Genomic DNA, 21,416 nt, shown 5'->3' on the forward strand with positions numbered 1-21,416 from the left:
ACAGAAAACAATAAATTGGGAGTTTGACAAGTTTGATGTATGTATGTTACATTAGCCACTAGTTCAGGAATATTTTTGTTACATTATCTTAGGAGTTAAGAGTTTTTGCAGAAATGAAAACACCAGATTAATTCAATGTATTTGAGAAATTAGATCTTATCAACAACTCTGAGCCCTCTAACATAAAAGAAGCTAGAGAAAAGAAAACTTTCTTAAAATAAACTAATCTCTAAAGGGGAAAGAACGAGATCTGTTTGAAAATTTAAACTGTTCCACCCGCTTACTGCAGCTATGGCAAAGAATTATGAAGGAAAGAAGTTAGGCCACATGGCAGTAGTGGTTTGGGTAGCACTGATCACAAAATTAAACACAACAAAATTAATTTTGAGATCAGTGAAATTACCAGAGAAAAGTATCAATTTCACACTCAATAGTCAGTCTTATGATTTTAAGAATTATTTTAATCTCATGTAATGGACTCTAGAGGCCATGTTGCTAACAGAATCTGCCAGAGAATATCAAAAGGTATAGCATGGATATTCTATAGACCTAACAAAGCTTCGGAGATGCCTTAGGTTTTGGTATGCTTGCTCTAAGGCAGAACGATTCAAGGTCTGAGGAGGATGCAGCCTGTCTCTTCGTTAATTCGACCTATGCTGCATAATACGTTTTTACGTGATCGAGAACCAGAGATCTAAAAGCTGGAAATCAAGATGCAACTTTGTTATCAAAATAAACTTAGAGATCCTCTTTAATCAAAAAAATTCAAGATTACGACTATGGACAAAGAAAGGATATTCGAAATAAACAATGAAAATGTCAAAGTAGTCGCCAGGCGGGAATAGACAAAGGATAGCAACAAACAGTTTTAGATACTCAAAATAAAATTAGTCCACACAATAGTTTTTCCTGCAAAATAATGAAACGAAAGAGATTGATTCCATTGAACGGCTAAAACAGGGATAAGCGCAACCTTTTTTTTATGTAAGAACTACACTTCAAAACTTTTAAACTGATGCGGGGGGAAGATGTCGGCAAATCACAATTATTTATTCATATACAATAATAAATTAGCATAGATATACTTAATTTAGCTTCTGAAACTGATGTAAATATAATATATTTAACCAAGTATTTCCGATATTAGTCACTGCTAGTTTTGATGTGTGTGTTAGTACAAATTAAAACAAGAAACTGGCTAAATTCATATATGTGAATAGTTTTTCTGCAACACAAATTGATATGTTTGTTCATATTTTATGCAATGCAGGCGCAAAAGATATTACTGCAGGCCTCAGGTTGCCCATCCCTGGGCTAATGGATCGATCTTTCAATAACTGAAGAAATTGAACTAGAACTTTCTTTAGAAGCCAAAATAATAATCTTTCTTAGTTTGGACATATTATGCAAACAATGCTTGGCAGGATAGGAAGAAGAGGTAGGAATTTTCAAAGTTTTGAAACAGACAAACTCCCTCCAAAAAGGCCCATATTTGGTCATTTTTGGAGGAAGTTTATCTGTAGAGTCATGAGCGAGTCGACAGCAGCAAATGTCAGACAAAACAGAATTTGAAATTCCTTCAAACTATTCGACCATATTTCAAAATCACTATAACATTAGACTAAAATATGCATTCCAGTTTACCAGTGCAGCCGTATTAGTTTTGATTGTATTTTGTCTTTCTGTCGAATATCATAACCAATAAATATTCGATTTTCTGATTATGGTCGAATTATCAAAGAGCACCACACGTTAGAATAGATAAGTAATTTTTGTTTGAATAATCCTACATTCTAACAACATCGTTACCTTCTTTTATCACTTCAATTAAATCTCCAACGTCGAATGTCAGTTCGTCGACATCCTGGGCGTCGTAGGAATAGAGAGCCTCACACTTTGGAAATTCTGGCTTGGGTTTGGGCTTGGGTCTGGTCGGAGGTTTGGGCCTTCCGCCCGCCGGAGGAGGTCTGCGCCGCATCTCATTTGCACTCTGGCACCTGCAAAAAGGACGATCGGAAATAAATAACGTGTGTAAATGTTTTTGCTCCAAATTGTTATTTTGAAGTTGTGGATGTTCCAGTGTATTAAATAAACAATGTTTGTGCTAAAAAGAACCTGCAGCATTTAACACAAATAATAATAGGTAAGTATTATACAGGGTGTCTCAGTTAACGTTTCAGAACTTCTAAGAGGGGTAGGGTGCATTCCAATAACTCTGAATCATATAGCAATGCAGGTTCGGAAATGCTTTCCTGAAGCGGTAGATGGCATTGCACGAAAGTTCCGAGCGTTCTTGCAGGAAATCCTCATTTTGCACTAGGACACAGAGTTTACTGATATGCATTTGGTGTATGGGGCTGAAGATTGTAGTGGACCAACCGCCCAATGATATTTGACAAGACATATTCCCAGCCATAATTTCTTTGCAAACCTGCACCAGAGGTTAGCTGTTAACGTCAACCCTCGAGGGCCTGTTTGTAATATAGGAAGTATACATATATACGGTAGATATATAAGATAAAAGTTTCGAAAGAAAACAGTAATATAAATACCATTGTTTTCCCCGGCATTAATTCTCACCTGTTGCATTTGGTACATTTTTGATTTTGCAGTATGATCAAGTCGAATTAAAAGTCCATTATGGTCTCTAAACTAGTCAGACAAGTCAATTGATTTATTGTGTCAATTTCCATATTAGTTAATGTTCCTCAAATACAGCATAAAATGTCCTCCTGTACAGTTGCTTGCTAAATTTGTAACAGGCACATTGTATGTGAATATTTAATTAATATTTCACCAATCATACTGTATTTAATATAAAACTGTAAACCGTGCATTTCTCTGGACTCCATTTTTCAAAGACTGCTTTTAACAGATCGATATTTTCATCAATATCTTCTCTACTTTAATATAAATATGGTAAATAAGAGAATAAAATCCATAAAGATAGAGATAAAATAAGCAGAACCACATTAATCATCATGTTATCACATTAATATGGAGTTGCATTCTGTTACTAGATAGATCATAGTGCAGAGACTGTTTCGAATCTTTTGGACGAGTTGATATTCAAATATTGTACACAAAAAATTATGCTAGAAATATTTTTGCCGATGCATAGCTTTTAAGAATTTTCAGTCATTTGTATAAAAGTTTAAAATTATTACGCACTTGTGAATTTTAAGTTACATCACTAAGAAACAAAAATACCTCTGTAAAATATAATATGTGTGTTTTTCAAATCAAACTTAATGTCAAGAAGAGCATAAACATGCTGTTCTCTTCTTGGCAAAATTATAAAAATCTTGTTACGAGAACTCTCAAAAATATTTAAAGAACAAATTTGTAAATCAGTAAAATTTGATCTTACCCAGATCCCATTTCAACTCTCGAATTTACATTCTGTGTGTTCTGCGTCCTCTGAACTTCCTTCAGTTGTGTGGAAATTCTCTCCGTTAAATCCACTAAAATTTAAAAATCAGTTAATATCTTACTAAGATTTAATTATAAAATTTAAAACTAACAAATACTAATGCAATATTAATAAGAAATTTAACATTTTAATGATTAAGTAATATAAAATAATAATTCTCTATTTTTAACTGGTTCTTCAGCAATTCATCTTCCTTCCACATAACATTGAATGATCAAACAAAAGGAAAATGAACGTAAGGCGTCTGACTCATCGCCCCCAAACTCTTTGCAACTTTTCCTTTTGTTTCATGGGCAGGTATAAGATTCTTCCCATATAAACAGTTTGTAGTGGCATTGTACCTTCTTACAATGTAACACATTCCAATAAATTTGCCTCTTAAATGCTAATTCTTAGAATCTACTTTCATGCAGCAGCCTTAAAAGCAAACTATAATTTGTATAAAGGTACGTAGCAGAAATCAATCTTTCATTCCAGTTTTATCCCGAGATCAAATTACACTTCTTCCTAAATGTTTGTTTGTACAAAGGCATTACTTTGGATTTCTTTTGTATGACATTCGGTGTTAAAAACCTTATGTATTTTGATGTTTAATTTGAGTGAAAAAATTACAATTGTCCCTCCTCCGATTAACTAAAATTGAAATATTTTGTTTAAACACACCCTATTGTATTATTTTTATAGTTTTGAGATCTGGAATAAAACTTGCATTTGCTTTACAAGAAGTAATGATTCTTGCAAACAGTTTATTCAATAGTTCGTATTGGAAAACTCACGGTAACTAATTCTTTAATGATTCGGTCTTATTACTTAATCCAGTCTTCAATATTAAAGTTACATTTAAAATTTTTTATTAGCATCAATTGTATTTTTAATGACTTACCGGTCTGCATTACTGGAACACGAGGAGGCTGTGACCGGGGAGGTTGGGGAGCTCGCCTGGCAGTCGAAACGACATTCTTGTTCCGAGGATCCGTGCCGTCGACCTTGTGCTTCGTTGTATTTGTTCGAGAAAACTGTTTGGTTCCGGGTCCTAAATTAAGTAAATCGTAAGAAAAATGTATTTGTATTGTGTAGTCTTCAAGCCGAAGACTAAAAAAGGAATTTAAAGAAAGGACTTACATTGCTTAGTGACAAGAATATTTTTGATAAAATAATTTTCTGTTATTCAAACTAATTTACATTGACAATTTGGGCACACGAATGTGTGTGTTCAAATTATTGCCAACTCTCTATGATTATTACTGACAGTAAAATTTGCATTTTGCTACACTCATTCCTGTAATAATTTTGGCATGCCAAAAGTATAATTCTAATTATGTTAATTTACTAACTACAACGAATACTTAATGTATTTAGCACACATTTGGTAAATTATATGAAAACATCACCATTCTTTAACAAGCACTCTTAACTTACGACGATAGATATTAGAAAATGTATTTTCTACTCACTAGAATCCACTGGGAGTCCTGCTCCGATGGAAACAATCAAAGTTTTGCCCGATATTTTCGTAGTGTGTTTATCACCGCCACTGGTAACCACGGTCACGTGTTTCACGGCACCTCCTCCGAAACCTTCTTTTTTAACTCTGAATTCCAACCTATTAGGTAAAAAAAAATTGTTTTATAAACTATTTGAAATGTTTGCTTTTAAATACATTTCCAATTAATTTACAGCATTAGTTCATTGAAATACTAACACACATCTCAAAAATGAAATTTGGCATCAGAAATTTAATTTTGTTTTGTTTCCATCTGGGACAAAGCCAGAAATTTCAGCGGAAGTCAACTTAGTGGCCCAAGACCACTAGCAACACAAGTCTCATACCAGTACAGACATGCACTTGTATACAAGCTGTACACAAACCATTGACACTCAATAAATAAAAAGTTGAACAAAAGTATTAAATTTTATTCTTCCTCACTGCATGGCTAGTCGTAACCTAGTATTTGAATCCGACTTGCATGTTTTTGTTTTGTTGTGTGATCGACTGCCGGTGACATTCTTTTTCACCATGTTTGCTTTTAAACTTAAGCAGGATTGCAGTGGCGAAGACAAGGCAAGTGCCAGAAGAGCATTAGTTTGGAAAATGCCACTTTGTGTGACATCCCCACTATCTATAAATTTAAATTTGGCACGAACATTTATGTACAGTACATTAAATAACAATATGTAGAAATTGGACAAATATGTAGTAATATATCACATAAACAAAATAAAACTATATTTTTAGCCAAATAAAGAAATAAAACAACATTGTTTTTGGCATGTTCTACACATTTATCTTAACAGTTAATTCCAATTAAAAATTTAGAAGTGTTGAAGAGAGAGACTCATTTTTTTAAGCATGTCTTTGTAATTTCCTTTTTACGTGCCTCAGACACGGCGATGTGATGCGGGCGAATGGCAGAGTTGAGTTTTACTTTGAGGTTCTTTGCTGCCTCGATACGTAAAACCTGTCAAAATTGCCCCTCTGGCCATAGTTCTATATAAAAATATATCGTTGATAAAATATTTCACCAACAACACACTTTCAATGATTAAGTCTGTCATTCAAAGTATAGCAAATATAATGTATAAGTAAATGTAGAAAACTATTATCATGTAAATGATGTGTATTGTTTGACTTGTCACTGGGCAAACAAACTTAAAATGGTTTAAAAATATTTGATGTCTTCAAAATAAAAATACTATGGTATTTATGGAGTTTTGATGTATTTTCAAAGAAGATTGGCATTTGATTATATCTATTCTTTCGTCCATAATTTGTGTGCATTAAAAAATTCACTATTTAAAAGTATTATAAAAAACATTAAGAACTTACTTATCACTGAAATGAAGAGTGAGAGGTCTGTGACAGCATTCCTGGTATTTTTTATTAAGAACTGTGACAAATTCCGTCTTAAAGACGCATTCGATCAGACTGTCGTATTCGTTTTTCACATGTATCACCACAAAGTCATCTTGGTGTTTACTAAATATTCACAACACACAATATATTAGTAAAATTATTTATTTTCTTAAAAATAAATGATAATTTATACAAAACACTAAGAAATATAGTAGTCTGATTAACCACAGTTTCTACAAAACTATATAATATGCCAAAAAAATATTATAATTAATTTTCTCATTAGGGTAAAACTATGATTTTCAATATCTCAGAGTAATGGTATGGTATGCTTTAACAAAGTTCTTACAAGTACTTATTCGCTTGTAATACATTGAACAGACAAATTGCAAGCCAAAGAACTTACTAACATGATCACAATTATCTAAAGTATGTTTTAAATGTTTGATTATTAGAAATTTTAGAAAAGTAATGAAAATTTATATAAATTTAAATTTCATATTTACATCTCTTAAAAATGATATACTGTAACAACTTCAACTTTCAATTTGAAATACATTTAATGAATTACTTAACATTTTTTAATTTTTACATTGAATATCAAGCCCCATCATAATTACTTTGCCTCAAACTAAAGTATATATTACTAATAAAATTTATTGAATATAAAATAACTAAAAGTTCAAAAGAAAATTATCGACTGACATCTTGACAGTAAATTCTATATTTATTATCAGATATACGAGATGCTGGAACAATGTGTTTATTACAGATTACATATATAAAAAAATAAACTTGATGCATTTCTTCTTGAAAGAGAGAACTGCATAAAGGAATTAAATTTCAAAAAATTTGAGAATGACTAACAATATAATGTTTTTCTATAACAATATCTGTTATCATATATAGTATATTATTACTATATTATACAGATTTGGCCAATGAGTCAATTGAAATTGGCTGGCCTATCATAAATGACATTGCTTATTAAAACAAAAAATATTTGCAATTTTCATGGGAATGAATTTCATATTTTCTGCAGATAAATTTACTATTAGTCTTTAGTGCGTTACCTTAACCTGACCTGTGTTATTCCGGACATATCTCGGATCACGACCTGCTGATGTTAAAACAATGTGTCATGATTTCTGTTTGTAATCAGAAAACAGAAAAAAGAACGCACAGAGATACAAAATGGTTAATGCGAGAGAATGGAAGGCTCTTTGTATCAACAATTGTAGCTAGATCAGTGATATTTCAGAAATTGCTTTCGTGTCCAAAACAATTTCAATTTCGTGCAAAATGAATGCACAGAAAATAGAGCAATATTTGTGATTTCTGAGAGATGAGTGGAAATAAAACACTTAAAATGCATTTATCTTTTGTCATAATAAAATTTTTATGTTTCAATATCATTTTCACTCAGTAAATAAATTATATTTTGCAAAAAATTTACAAGAATGGGTTGATAAACTTTTACAAATGAGTAAAAATGTGTATTGTAGGCATCCTAGATATCAGTACTCTAGCTTGTAAAAGTAGGTCACAATCTGATATAAATTAGTAACATCTATGTATATCATTGGGCTGCAAATTTTAAAAATTGTAGACCTATAAATTTCCACTGTCGTCTGTTTGTCCTATTTTAATCTCGAGAATGGTGTTAGATAAAAACTTCGAGACCAAATATGGAAAGCTTAGAGGTAGGAGGCCTTGATTAACTATATACAAACTTCAAATGCAAACCAGAAGTCACATTATTTTGATTCAAAAATTTTTCCCTGAAAGAAGTTGGATAGATGACTGGCAAACCCCATTACTAACAGAAAAGTATGATGTACAGAGGTAAGATATTACAGTAATTTGAGATGGAGAGCATATATTTTAACTTAAATTAAAAATATGATTTAAAATTGCAGCCTAGCATTGTAACAATAAATAATTGCTCATTTAAATTAAATTTATTTGAATATATATATACATATACTTTTAATAAAAAAACTCAGTTTTTCATACCTCATTGCAATATGAATTACATTTTCCAAATGAATTTTCCTCTTAATCACTTCCTTCACTTGTCCCTTGTCGGCTCCCTTTTTCACCTGAAATTCAGTTCATGGCATAAGGCAATCTTATTTTATTGTCACGAATAATACCACACAGAATCCAAAAAATAAACCCACAGTTAAGCAATTAAATATTTATAATATTTATAAAGAAAACTATTTAATAATTATCAGGAATGAATTAAGATATATTATTAGTCTTGGTTTTAATAACTCTAAAACTGAAATGTTTGTATTCAAAGTGCTTTTCTTTAGAAATTATTATAAAATATCAGGATTATTTTGCTACAGGCTAAACTATTAAATATATAAAAAACATGAAATACCTTTTCTCTTCCTATTAGATAAATATGTTTTGCAGTTATGATCAAATCTCTCTTGCTTATCTAACAAAAATCAGTTAAATTTTAATTTAAATTTAATTATTTTAATAATTAATCAGGCACTGAAATCATTTAACTTACTTTAAATCGTCTGTCATATTTTTTGACCGTTTCGGCAAATTCGACGTGCTCTCTTCTTCCCAACAGACTGCGTATTCCTGGATGTTGATCTAATCCTATGTAATCGCCAATAAAATTTCTATTCAGACTGTATCTTCTTCTTTCCTTCTTCCCATAAACTAAACTGCATGCTAAACATTATCATTTTAATTAATTTTATATTTATATTCTGGAACTATGCAAAATAAACAATAATTATTTCTATTTTTATTAATAGTATTATTTCTAAAATATGGATATACTAGTCTAAGCACTAGGCATTGACCGGAGAACCATAAACAAGATGCCATAACCGGAGAAAATTTTGTTACGGCTACATAGTGGCTAGCAAATTAGTTACGGAAATTAACAACTAAGTCTAAAAAAAGAAAAAAAATAGATTCATAACTGGAACTAATAATTTTTCAAAGAATATGTGGCTCTGGGCTCTGACTCCAACAAAAATAGAAATTATGACTAGCCATGGCACCGACTCCAAAGTCCCAAAGAAGAGTTTCCTTGGAAGATCTGCAAAAGTGGCAAAAGGCCAAGGAGGAATGCTTTAATCAGCACGGACATTTACGATGGTGACCAAAACTGATTGCGATACCTACAAAAAGACAAACACAATTTCTGCCAAAAGCCAAGAAATCCTTAGTCTGCCTAGAGATCTGGCTAAACAAAATGATTATTCTGCTTTAAATCTAGAGTTAAACTCCACAACTTAGAATGATTGGAGGTAATCCATTCTTTAATGGCCTAAAAAAGTATTATAAGAAATACTAAACCCATCTGGACCAAACAAAGATATGAAGTTCTCCATTTGGTCATTAAATTGGCACTTACATTGCTAACAACATATTCACATCCCGGCACTCACAACAGAAAAAGATCTATTGCCGGTAGCCAGCTTGTACAGGCACGAATGGCATTCCCATATGAGTGCCAAAGTAACCCTACAAGAGTCGAGTGCCTTTAAGGCATCCCAACTTCTTTTCTATTATACTGCAAATTGTAATCAGATTAAATGCAATATTATATCTTTAAGTTATGCATTCTGTATGTATTATGTCAACATAATAATTGTGAATAAATGCATTTTATGCTTGTCAAGTCATAACTGCTCATTTGTTGTTCTCCTTATAGTTCAAAATTTAAATAAAGACAGTATGTATTTGCAAACTAAAATTATAAAAGTAATTTTACCTTGTTCTTTCATTTTCACATGTTGCTTCTTGGCAAAATAAAATCTGAAGGCTTTTTGGATAATGCGAGCATAATTGTCAAATTTTCTCTCTCTCATTTCTTCTAACAGAAACAGCTAAAACATTGTTTTAATATTTTTATAAAATTAAGTTATAGAAACGTTCTAAATCATATATAATTAGTTAATATAACATTAAAATGTATTAAAGATAATGATAGAAAATTTGAAAATTTTGACTAATAAAGTTAGCATCAAAACTATGCTTCTGCATTATAACAAGTAAATATAATTCACTTAAGAAAATAATATATAATATATAGCTTTATTTACCGATTCAGGTGCTTTAATAAATATCTTAGTCTTTCCTAATTGATACTGATCACTTTCCATTCTGACACTTTGAAGTATATGAACAACACCATGTTGGATATTGCCTCTCCACTGTGGCCAAGTTTCTTTAGTTAATATTGCATATCTGAGAAATTAAACAAATTATATAATGGAAATTGTTAATGTAATAGATAATAAATAAATATTTATTAATAAATTTTGCTTTTAGCCCATGATTTTAATTTAGATAGAGTTAGATAGCCTAATAAATAGGATTTAAGAATTTGGAGGGCTTATCACACCAAGGCCGACAGAAGAAAAGACCAAATCTTATACAAAAAGGTTTGGTCAAAAAAAGGCATGATAAGCTCTTCAAATTGTTAAATCCTATTTATTAGGCTATCTAATTCTACCTAAAACAAATATTTATGAAAGTATTGCGTCAATATATTAATATATGTATATACAGTATATGTATTCATTTTAATAAAAAATGACATGGTCCAAATAAATGCCAGACTTGATAATTTTTTTATTGAAATTATTTCTAATATTAACAAATGCTTTCTCTTTTTTCTCTCCCTTTTTACTCTTTCTGCCCTTGGACACTAATAGACGTTTTTATTGAATGTATTGCGGGTCTGACCGGGCCAGTAGGGGTGACCAGGTGACGAAGGATGAGACCTAATGCGTTTCAGACAAACCCAACTCATCCAAATTCATTTCTGGATCCCCTGGAGTGGTGGGCCAACACTTTAATTGTACGGCCATTTGACCAAAACTTTCACTTGATATTTACTACATAATGGCAAAAATTAGATATTATTATTATTAAACACTCTCAAAAGCTGGATCAGTTGATTAAAAATACTGCACACCATTCATACTTATTCCTGTACATTAATATTTAATGGAAACACAAACATTTAGTGACCTTCATCAAGCAAAATGTAACTTATTTGATATAAAAAACAGTCCTCATTTGATGAAGATCCCTAAAAGTGACTAAAAATGTTTGTGCTTCATTAAATATCAATGTGTGGGAACAGGTACAAATGGTGTGCAATGCCCTTGTTATTGTTAGTGCTTAATTAAAAAAAAGCACCAAATTGATAACATCTAAAGTTCACAATTTATTTTATTGGATTCCCAAAATAAAATTTTCATGTCGAGTCAGGTTGTAAGTTTAAAATTTTAAATTTTCATTTATAAAGCAACATTAGTATTTAAACTTATATATTCTGACAAGCCTTAAGAATATCAAATCAGAAATTTAAATGACAATTTTGTAGTTAACAATTTTACTAAACACAAAAAATATTTTAGTATCTATTATCTGTTTAGTTTATAAATAAAAATAATCACAAAATAGTTTAAATGTTAAATGTCTTGCATTCACGTTAAAATGCATTAAAAAATCTTGCGCTTACCTGTTCAAAAATTTTTCGAACCGACGCCTGTAGGCAAAACCTGCTCTCCGAACTCTGACGTTTTCCTTCAGGCCAAGATACTCTACCTGATGCCTGACCCTATCAAAATAACAAATAGTAAGAAAATACATTAGTTTAACAGAAATAATATAATAAGTGGAAGTTAGAAATATATTGCAATGTATAGGAAATTAATAGAAATCACTTAACAAAAAATTTGAAATGGAATTGGTAAATTATCAAATAAATTGGCCAATTCTTAATACAGTAGAGCGTCGTTTATCCGAAAGCCGATCAACCGAAAGCATTCCAGTCGGACTGTGTCGTGCTGAATTGAACGTTTTTGATACTAGATTAACTTCTAAAGTATAATTTTTTTGTTTTTATATTTTTCAATATATTTTGTTTGTACAAAATAAAGAAATAATTTATAATAATACAATAGCCACAATTATTATTTTAAAAAATTTACATTAGGCTTAACAGCGATGAAAATTCAATGCAAAGCGACACGCAACGAATGAAAATTTCAACATGGGATAGGTTAATATATTTTTTGTACATAATCGGTTATCCAAAAAATAAGTTATCCAAACAACCCGTCCCCAATTGATTCGGATAAACGATACTCTACTGTATATCGGACATTTTATCAAAAATAAACAAAATTTGAACAATTTGTAACAGTCTTTGCTAATAAATTGAAGACTAAATACAGATGTTCATTTGTAGCCTTAGGAACACAATTAAGTTAACAATTATAAGAACTTTGTTTTTGTGTTTATTTACTAAAATATATTAGTCAAATTTTTACCTTTCTTCGTCCCAGTCGAGTGGCTTTTTGGTTTCATTAGGTTTAATGCATCTAATATAATGTGGAGTGCATTGCATTAATGCTTCTACTAACTTATTTGCCTGAGTCTATGAAATAAATAAAAATTCATCTTTTTTTATTCTAATTTCTTACTTTCAACAAATCACTTATGTACAGAATTTGAATTACGCTCACCTTTATTTTACTTCCGGCAGTGGTGGGTCTGTTTCTAACCGTACCGCTAATGACTTCGGGAAACAACTTTACGACAAACGGACTAGAAGTAAAAATTAAATATCGTAATTAACTTCACTTTGCTTTCTTTAAACCGTATAAAACAATGCACTTACTTTTGACTAGTTTGCATGACTTGAATAATGTCAGTAAATAATAAATCTCTATTTCTTTCGCTAAAACCTTCCACGTCATATGACACCTATTTAGCAAAATATAAACCGATTTACACAACTATCGAGATTTAAAATATAAATTAAAACAAAATATCGTAAATGTTATTATGTGAAATACATTCAAAAACAATATTATTAATAAATTTTGCTTTTAGCCCATGATTTTAATTTAGATAGAGTTAGATAGCCTAATAAATAGGATTTAAGAATTTGGAGGGCTTATCACACCAAGGCCGACAGAAGAAAAGACCAAATCTTATACAAAAAGGTTTGGTCAAAAAAAGGCATGATAAGCTCTTCAAATTGTTAAATCCTATTTATTAGGCTATCTAATTCTACCTAAAACAAATATTTATGAAAGTATTGCGTCAATATATTAATATATGTATATACAGTATATGTAATGTATTCATTTTAATAAAAAATGACATGGTCCAAATAAATGCCAGACTTGATAATTTTTTTATTGAAATTATTTCTAATATTAACAAATGCTTTCTCTTTTTTCTCTCCCTTTTTACTCTTTCTGCCCTTGGACACTAATAGATGTTTTTATTGAATGTATTGCGGGTCTGACCGGGCCAGTAGGGGTGACCAGGTGACGAAGGATGAGACCTAATGCGTTTCAGACAAACCCAACTCATCCAAATTCATTTCTGGATCCCCTGGAGTGGTGGGCCAACACTTTAATTGTACGGCCATTTGACCAAAACTTTCACTTGATATTTACTACATAATGGCAAAAATTAGATATTATTATTATTAAACACTCTCAAAAGCTGGATCAGTTGATTAAAAATACTGCACACCATTCATACTTATTCCTGTACATTAATATTTAATGGAAACACAAACATTTAGTGACCTTCATCAAGCAAANAACTAATAGGCATTGATAATTTCTATTTTCACACATCATTGGAAAATTCTACGATTTCCGAATGCATCAAACTTTTTTGGCAGAAGAAACAAAATCGCCAACATGCAGAACAGATAACTAAAATAACTTTTGTATTCTTTATTTATGTATTTCCTTTCACATATGAATATTGAGTGATTAACATCTAAAATTTTTTATAAAAACATAAATAAATAATCAAATTTCATCCATAAAGAAATTTGATTTTTTCAGAAATTAGTATGCTGACTAAGAAATCTAGTGATTTAAAAAATATATTTAATTTTGAGTGGTATATTTCTTTGTTAGTTGATTGCTGATGTCACACATCTCCCATTTCTTTATTTAAAATAATTTAAATAAATACAAAAGACTTCTAGATAAGTTATAAAAAGCAAAACATTTTGATTAATATTTTTGAGAGCAACGATCCGAAAACGAGACTCATTAAAGGCCTTATATTGTGCGTGTGTCATTCAGAAACTTTTGATCCCATTCGATTATGATGATTCACACTTGAATAAATATCTTTTGATCTTCCATTCAAACTTAAACTAATAGAATGGCTTTCAAAGAAACTCGCTCGAGTGACGACAAACAAAATCGGGCGAGATTAATGATTTTTTGAATGACGTTCCAAAGACGATAAAATGTTTTGAATGATGATCCGAAGACGAGAAATCTCGCTCGTTAAGTCCTTTATAATACTAATTAATGTAAGGAGTTTATTTTGGTTTGCCGATTATAAAATAATTTTATTTTATATATTTATACAAGCTTGATAATTATTTTTTGGATTAATTGGATGGCACAACTGAACTTTAGTAATTATAACCAAAATTATCCATATATTTTATATTAATATAAAATTTACAAAAATTCAATTAAAAGTGAAATTAAAAGTATAAAGAAATAATAGAAGATTTGTTAAATTAATTGAAGCAACTGAACTGGTTACCTGTTGCAACTGTTCGTCCGTTCCTTCGTTAACGGCATGCATCGTGGCACATATGTCGTCTAGAACGCTCATTATGCCGGGGGGAGATTTATTTTCTATCAAATCGCAGACTATTTTATTATTAAAATAGTCAATTGGAGTCCATTTTATTCCTTCTTGAATATATTCTTCCTAGCAATTTATAAAAATTGCTCTGATTAAACTTTTATATGATAAAAATTATTACAGATGAATTTTGAAGTTCATTCTCATTTAGAAATTTTTTCATATATTAACCTTATTAACTTATAATGCTAATTTACTATTATTGTTAATTAATAACTGATAAATACTAAATTATATAGTCTTTCTTGTAACATGAATTTTATATGTTTACATTTCCAGTTTTATATCACATGGATTTGTAATGTTTTCTTGTATTACTTCACAATCAAAGATGAGAATTCCTTTTGTTCTGTTTAATTCTTAATAAAATACATTTTATCAAAAAATGTCTTCTGCACTTTGGTTATTAAAAGGCTCGTGAAAGCTCGTTCACCAAGATTTAAACCTATCAAGGAACCTATAAACACACCAATAGAGTAAAATAACAATGTCGCCAGATACCCAGTAACAGGTAAAGATTTAACTACTTTACTTGTCCTGTATTATGATGATAATTTTATGCTTTAAGAGGCACACCAATTGTTGTGCAACTTCTAAGATACAACGACATAAATCAGACAATTCCTAAGTCAATGTAAATGTCTAGCATATCTTTTCTTTCCAATTCTCTTTGGAGAGCCAGAAATAAAAGATATACTAGGTATTTACATTGTCTGGCTTGCCAAAGAAAACAATAACATTTAATACATAGTTTCTACCTACAGATCCTTGAGATGATGCATGCTGGAACATTACAAGTCCATTTATAACAATAAACAAGCCAGCACAGTATCAGCAGAATGGGTCTCAAATAGTAAGATACTAGTTGACCAAAACATCTCTTAATTATTGAGAAATGGTTAGAAGCAGGTTCCATCAGGTTATTGGAGCATTATTACATATGACTCTTATTGCTCTCTCTTAATGTAACCCTGAGATGCATTAACTTTGGACATGAGGTGATCCACCCTCACACACATCCACAATGTCTCCTCTCTGGTAAATAGGTTATTCACGAAGTTTAGCTCCATCAATAGCTTGATGTAACTAAACCTTGTGAATAAAGCTATGCAAATAAAGGAATTAGGATAAATATTTAGTATCCTTTCTCTTTCAATTTAAAATGTATGAGAATTTTGATAATGAAATATACTCACTGACAAAAGGTATGCACAAAGAAAATGTTGGAATCAAATAGTTTAACTTTTGTTAATTTTTCTTTAAAATTTAATAAATAATAATGTTATTCAACTTTCAAAATTCATCCAAATGATTCTAAAATTTTACTGTTGTTTTTTAAAAAATATTAATAGATTGACAAGATAATTATTCAGTAAATAAAAATCAAGGTATAAATGGTAATATAAAATTATTATATTCATTTGAAAAAGAAATGAAGATCAAAATAGATTCATTTCTGAATAGCATTTAATATAAAATTGAAAAGAACAGATCACTTTCTTAATAGAAATTTGCTTCCTTTCTAAACTGTACACTCGTTTCTATTTTTGAATAAGCAATTAACCTAGTGCAATTTATAACAAATGAAATATTATTAAATTTATGTTCTTTTTAATATAGAAATATGTGATATAATTATGTAAACTTAGATATANGACCATGAAATATTCAATATATTTGTAGATAGTTAAGGATAAAACTGACGATGTATGTATTATTGATCTTGGTTTTTTGAAAGTTAAAAAGTTAATGATATAATAAACTCATTTTTAAATTCTAAAGATGCAGCAGAATTTGTTAAAGTGCTATTTAACAATTAAATTGAATGTCTAGAAATATCACAAAGGACCATGAAATATTCAATATATTTGTAGATAGTTAAGGATAAAACTGACGATGTATGTATTATTGATCTTGGTTTTTTGAAAGTTAAAAAGTTAATGATATAATAAACTCATTTTTAAATTCTAAAGATGCAGCAGAATTTGTTAAAGTGCTATTTAACAATTAAATTGAATGTCTAGAAATATCACAAAGGACCATGAAATATTCAATATATTTGTAGATAGTTAAGGATAAAACTGACGATGTATGTATTATTGATCTTGGTTTTTTGAAAGTTAAAAAGTTAATGATATAATAAACTCATTTTTAAATTCTAAAGATGCAGCAGAATTTGTTAAAGTGCTATTTAACAATTAAATTGAATGTCTAGAAATATCACAAAGGACCATGAAATATTCAATATATTTGTAGATAGTTAAGGATAAAACTGACGATGTATGTATTATTGATCTTGGTTTTTTGAAAGTTAAAAAGTTAATGATATAATAAACTCATTTTTAAATTCTAAAGATGCAGCAGAATTTGTTAAAGTGCTATTTAACAATTAAATTGAATGTCTAGAAATATCACAAAGGACCATGAAATATTCAATATATTTGTAGATAGTTAAGGATAAAACTGACGATGTATGTATTATTGATCTTGGTTTTTTGAAAGTTAAAAAGTTAATGATATAATAAACTCATTTTTAAATTCTAAAGATGCAGCAGAATTTGTTAAAGTGCTATTTAACAATTAAATTGAATGTCTAGAAATATCACAAAGGACCATGAAATATTCAATATATTTGTAGATAGTTAAGGATAAAACTGACGATGTATGTATTATTGATCTTGGTTTTTTGAAAGTTAAAAAGTTAATGATATAATAAACTCATTTTTAAATTCTAAAGATGCAGCAGAATTTGTTAAAGTGCTATTTAACAATTAAATTGAATGTCTAGAAATATCACAAAGGACCATGAAATATTCAATATATTTGTAGATAGTTAAGGATAAAACTGACGATGTATGTATTATTGATCTTGGTTTTTTGAAAGTTAAAAAGTTAATGATATAATAAACTCATTTTTAAATTCTAAAGATGCAGCAGAATTTGTTAAAGTGCTATTTTTTGTTTTTGAATCATTGTTATAAAATTCTGCTTTGAAGATTGATGGAAACATATTTGCCAATTTAAATTAAATTAATATGGTATAAATATTGTACAACACATGAACACTACATCACATATCAGTTGGAAAAGTTTTTGATAAACTCCTCCTGTAGTGTCTCTTTTTAACTTGTGTCTCCTGACCAATGAAAAAGTTGGCATCCCACATGTGACAGTCTTGTTTCTTGTGCCAAGAACTAATGACAAAGGTGTCAACAAACCAATTCACTCTTAGATATAAATGATTTATAGTGTTGCTTATGTTCCATCCCATTCACAAAGAAGTCAATGCAGTTTTTTGTCTACATTTGATCACTAAAGCCAAGTTCAATTGTACATTAACAGTAATTAATAGTGTTTGATCTTGATACTCATTATCAGAAGAATGAACTAGTTCTTATATTCTAAGTTATATAGATATAAAGTTAAGAGCTATATAGTTCTTATATTATAAATTTTTAAAGTTTAAAGCTATACTTGAAATCTGTATTATAAGAACTAGTTTTTCCCCTCCCAAAAGTGCTTGAAAACATTTTTCATTTGCTTTTGTAGGTTTTTGACTCGAAGACATTTTTTATTTATCTTTATTAATTGGCATTTTCAACTGACAACAAATATATTGAAATGAATGAAAGATGAAAATATATATTCCATTTTGTCATATTTTTCAGTTAAAAATCTTTTTAATATAACTTTCCATAAATATAATAATATAAGCTTCTAAATACAAATATGTCGCACTAACCATATACAGCTTTGCAGTTAATTTTTGAAACTTAACACTAACGTTTTTGGTTCATCCTAGGACCTTCTTCAGATGGAGTTCTATAAAAAATTTTTCTGGTGCGATCCAAGTTCAATTTAGCTTTTGATTCTAATTGTTCCAATTTCAAATGCTTCTATTTTCAAATTTATTATTTTTAAATTTTAAATTTCCAAAACTGTATGCCTGCACCGGCCATTATAGTGCCGGATCATTCATAGCCTGTCATGCTCTCGAGAGTTGTTTTTCGTCTTTAAAATTGATTGACAGGCCTTGGCAATCCACTTTAAAAATTTCCAATGCCTCCAGATTCTGTAGTTGGTTTATATGATGAATTTGCCAGATTAACTGCAAAGCTATATATGGTTACTGTGATGTATTTGTATTTATAATTATTGCCTTGTTCATTGGATGGATTTAAATATAAACTTCCATATAAATGAGAAAAGCAAGTTTATTTACAAAAATAAATTATAATAAATATTACAGAATAATTGAAGAAATAAAATATCACTTGCTTTGTTCTCATTCATTCATCTTGTACCAAGATTATCATCTTAATTTCTTACCTGAACAATGTAATCAAATAGACGAGAATATAATCCTTTGGCCCATGCATCTCTAGTATAAACTGCCTGCTCTACGTTTAACTGCATTTGAATTGTCTCCGTACGGCCGCCCCATTTACTATCCATCGTTCTACTTATTAATTTGGATTTAATCAAATCTTTATCCACTCCAAATAAGTATGCAGGAAATTCTAAAACTATAACATATAATATAATGTGTCAATCTGTCAGAATGTCCGTAATTTGTCAAATTTATATTATAATTTATAAAAATATTTGCACACATGTTCTAACACTTACATTCTTCGTCTCTAACAACAGCAAAATTAGCATGTTCTTCAAACGAGATATTTCCCATGTGTAAAATTCCAGCAACAACTTGTAACACATTAAACTGGTCATTATCAGACATTCCCATAACAGTCATGGCTCTCTAAATAATAATAACTGACTGAGATAGCAACTCGTAAACGTATTTAAAATGATATATTAAAAAAATTATTATATTACAAAAAATATAAAATTTTAACTAAACTAAGAAACAATACAAATATATGATTCTTTTAATTTAAAAACTAATATGCAGCTTAGATTAATATTTCTACATAAAAAATTGTCTAGCCCAGAGACTGGCAACCTTTCGGCAATGTTGTGCTGAACCTAAGTTATAATGTTATTCCAAGTGCCGGCACAATCTACCAATTTTGTGATATTATCAAAATTGGTTTGGTTACAATGGACTTCAAAAAAATATAATTTTGAAGTTAAGTTGTTAATTTAATTATATTCTTACATGTGAAGCACATCCACAACACATAGATGGCAACAAGGAGTAAATACATATGCTGTAATATAAATATACAAGCGAGAGATTTCTTTTTAATGTCCTATGGTCTACACTGAACTACGGCTTCCATTTAAATGTGTAATTAATAAATTAAGATATAATTTTTACTACATTGCTATTCAATCAGAGTGCCACTGAAAATCATCCCACACATGTGCCATATGTGACCTCTAATCTAGCCCAATTTATTAATATTAAGCCAAATATGTAATTTCCAGATTTATAGGGTCATTTGGGCAGATAATTTAATTAACTAAATATTTTGTCTGCGTAAACAATTTGGCAGTTAGGCCTTTTAATAAATTTTTAGTTAATTAATTAATTAAACTAGTATTCCGAAAGTATCTCTATAAATGCAACAATTAAATATTTGGTTTAATACTGATTTTTCTGTTTTGTAAAAAACTGTTATCTGTTCAAAGGATTGCAGCTCTCTGCACTTGTAAGGCTTATAGGACCACACCCACTAGTGCTGTTCTGGTAATGTCAGGGTTGACCCCTATTGACTTAAATCCAAGATGGATGATGAAATGGGTGCTGCATTTGTAGTTTACTCTGACTTAGGTCATGAGCTTCACAATACTTGCTTCTGTCTAGGACTGGTCTAGGTATATGTTGCTCAATAACACAGGTGAAAACTTTAGCTATTTATATGAGCTTAATTCACATTACGTGTAGAAAGGACAAAAGACATTACTTACACTATCGCATTTATTTGACAGTGGGGTAGCTTTGCACAGAATTGCAAAGTCTGATAGCCACTTAAAACTCGTCCATCTCATACATCACATCCTCAGACTCTTAGACAACAACATTAGAATATACTTCCTATGGGTCCTGGGTCATGCAGGGGTTCTCGGCAACAAGGCCGCAGACTGTCTTGCCAAACAAGCTGCAAAGTCTTCAGTCACTAGTACCTTCAGTTACATTCCTAACTCGTACATTAACAATCATGTCAAGAAGCAAATCTTGATTCTCTGGCAAGACAGCTGGGACCATGACACCACTGGTAGGCTCACCTACACTTTCATCCCCAAGTTTGACACTACTGCGATTCTTCACCACTTTTACCCTAGTTACAGCCTCACTCAGCTACTTACAGGACATGGCAAATTTAAGCAATACTTGCATAGATTTAACCTTGGGGAATCCACGATGCGACTGTGGTATTCAGGAGGCCCAAATACCACTTCACTTAGTTTTTTGCAGCAATATGTACAATCACATTAGGGATAGTTTAATGAGATCTGCTA

General features: G+C 30.1%; 1 protein-coding gene across 1 annotated transcript in view; it reads right to left on the reverse strand.

The window, feature by feature from the left end:
* Positions 1 to 21,416, reverse strand: part of LOC111635498 (unconventional myosin-Ie-like) — a 33,391-nt gene that overhangs the window by 881 nt on the left and 11,094 nt on the right. Inside the window, 17 exon segments of the mRNA XM_023380469.1 lie at positions 1,810 to 1,997; positions 3,371 to 3,464; positions 4,317 to 4,466; positions 4,888 to 5,036; positions 6,261 to 6,410; positions 8,304 to 8,389; positions 8,680 to 8,739; positions 8,818 to 8,987; positions 10,042 to 10,156; positions 10,373 to 10,517; positions 11,803 to 11,901; positions 12,617 to 12,723; positions 12,812 to 12,893; positions 12,967 to 13,064; positions 14,883 to 15,053; positions 19,317 to 19,513; positions 19,617 to 19,749. Of these exon segments, the coding sequence (XP_023236237.1) occupies positions 1,810 to 1,997; positions 3,371 to 3,464; positions 4,317 to 4,466; positions 4,888 to 5,036; positions 6,261 to 6,410; positions 8,304 to 8,389; positions 8,680 to 8,739; positions 8,818 to 8,987; positions 10,042 to 10,156; positions 10,373 to 10,517; positions 11,803 to 11,901; positions 12,617 to 12,723; positions 12,812 to 12,893; positions 12,967 to 13,064; positions 14,883 to 15,053; positions 19,317 to 19,513; positions 19,617 to 19,749 (2,194 nt within the window).

This window comes from Centruroides sculpturatus, unplaced genomic scaffold, assembly GCF_000671375.1.
Source record: "Centruroides sculpturatus isolate CEXI.00-Female unplaced genomic scaffold, Cexi_2.0 scaffold978, whole genome shotgun sequence".
Lineage (NCBI taxonomy): Eukaryota > Metazoa > Arthropoda > Arachnida > Scorpiones > Buthidae > Centruroides > Centruroides sculpturatus.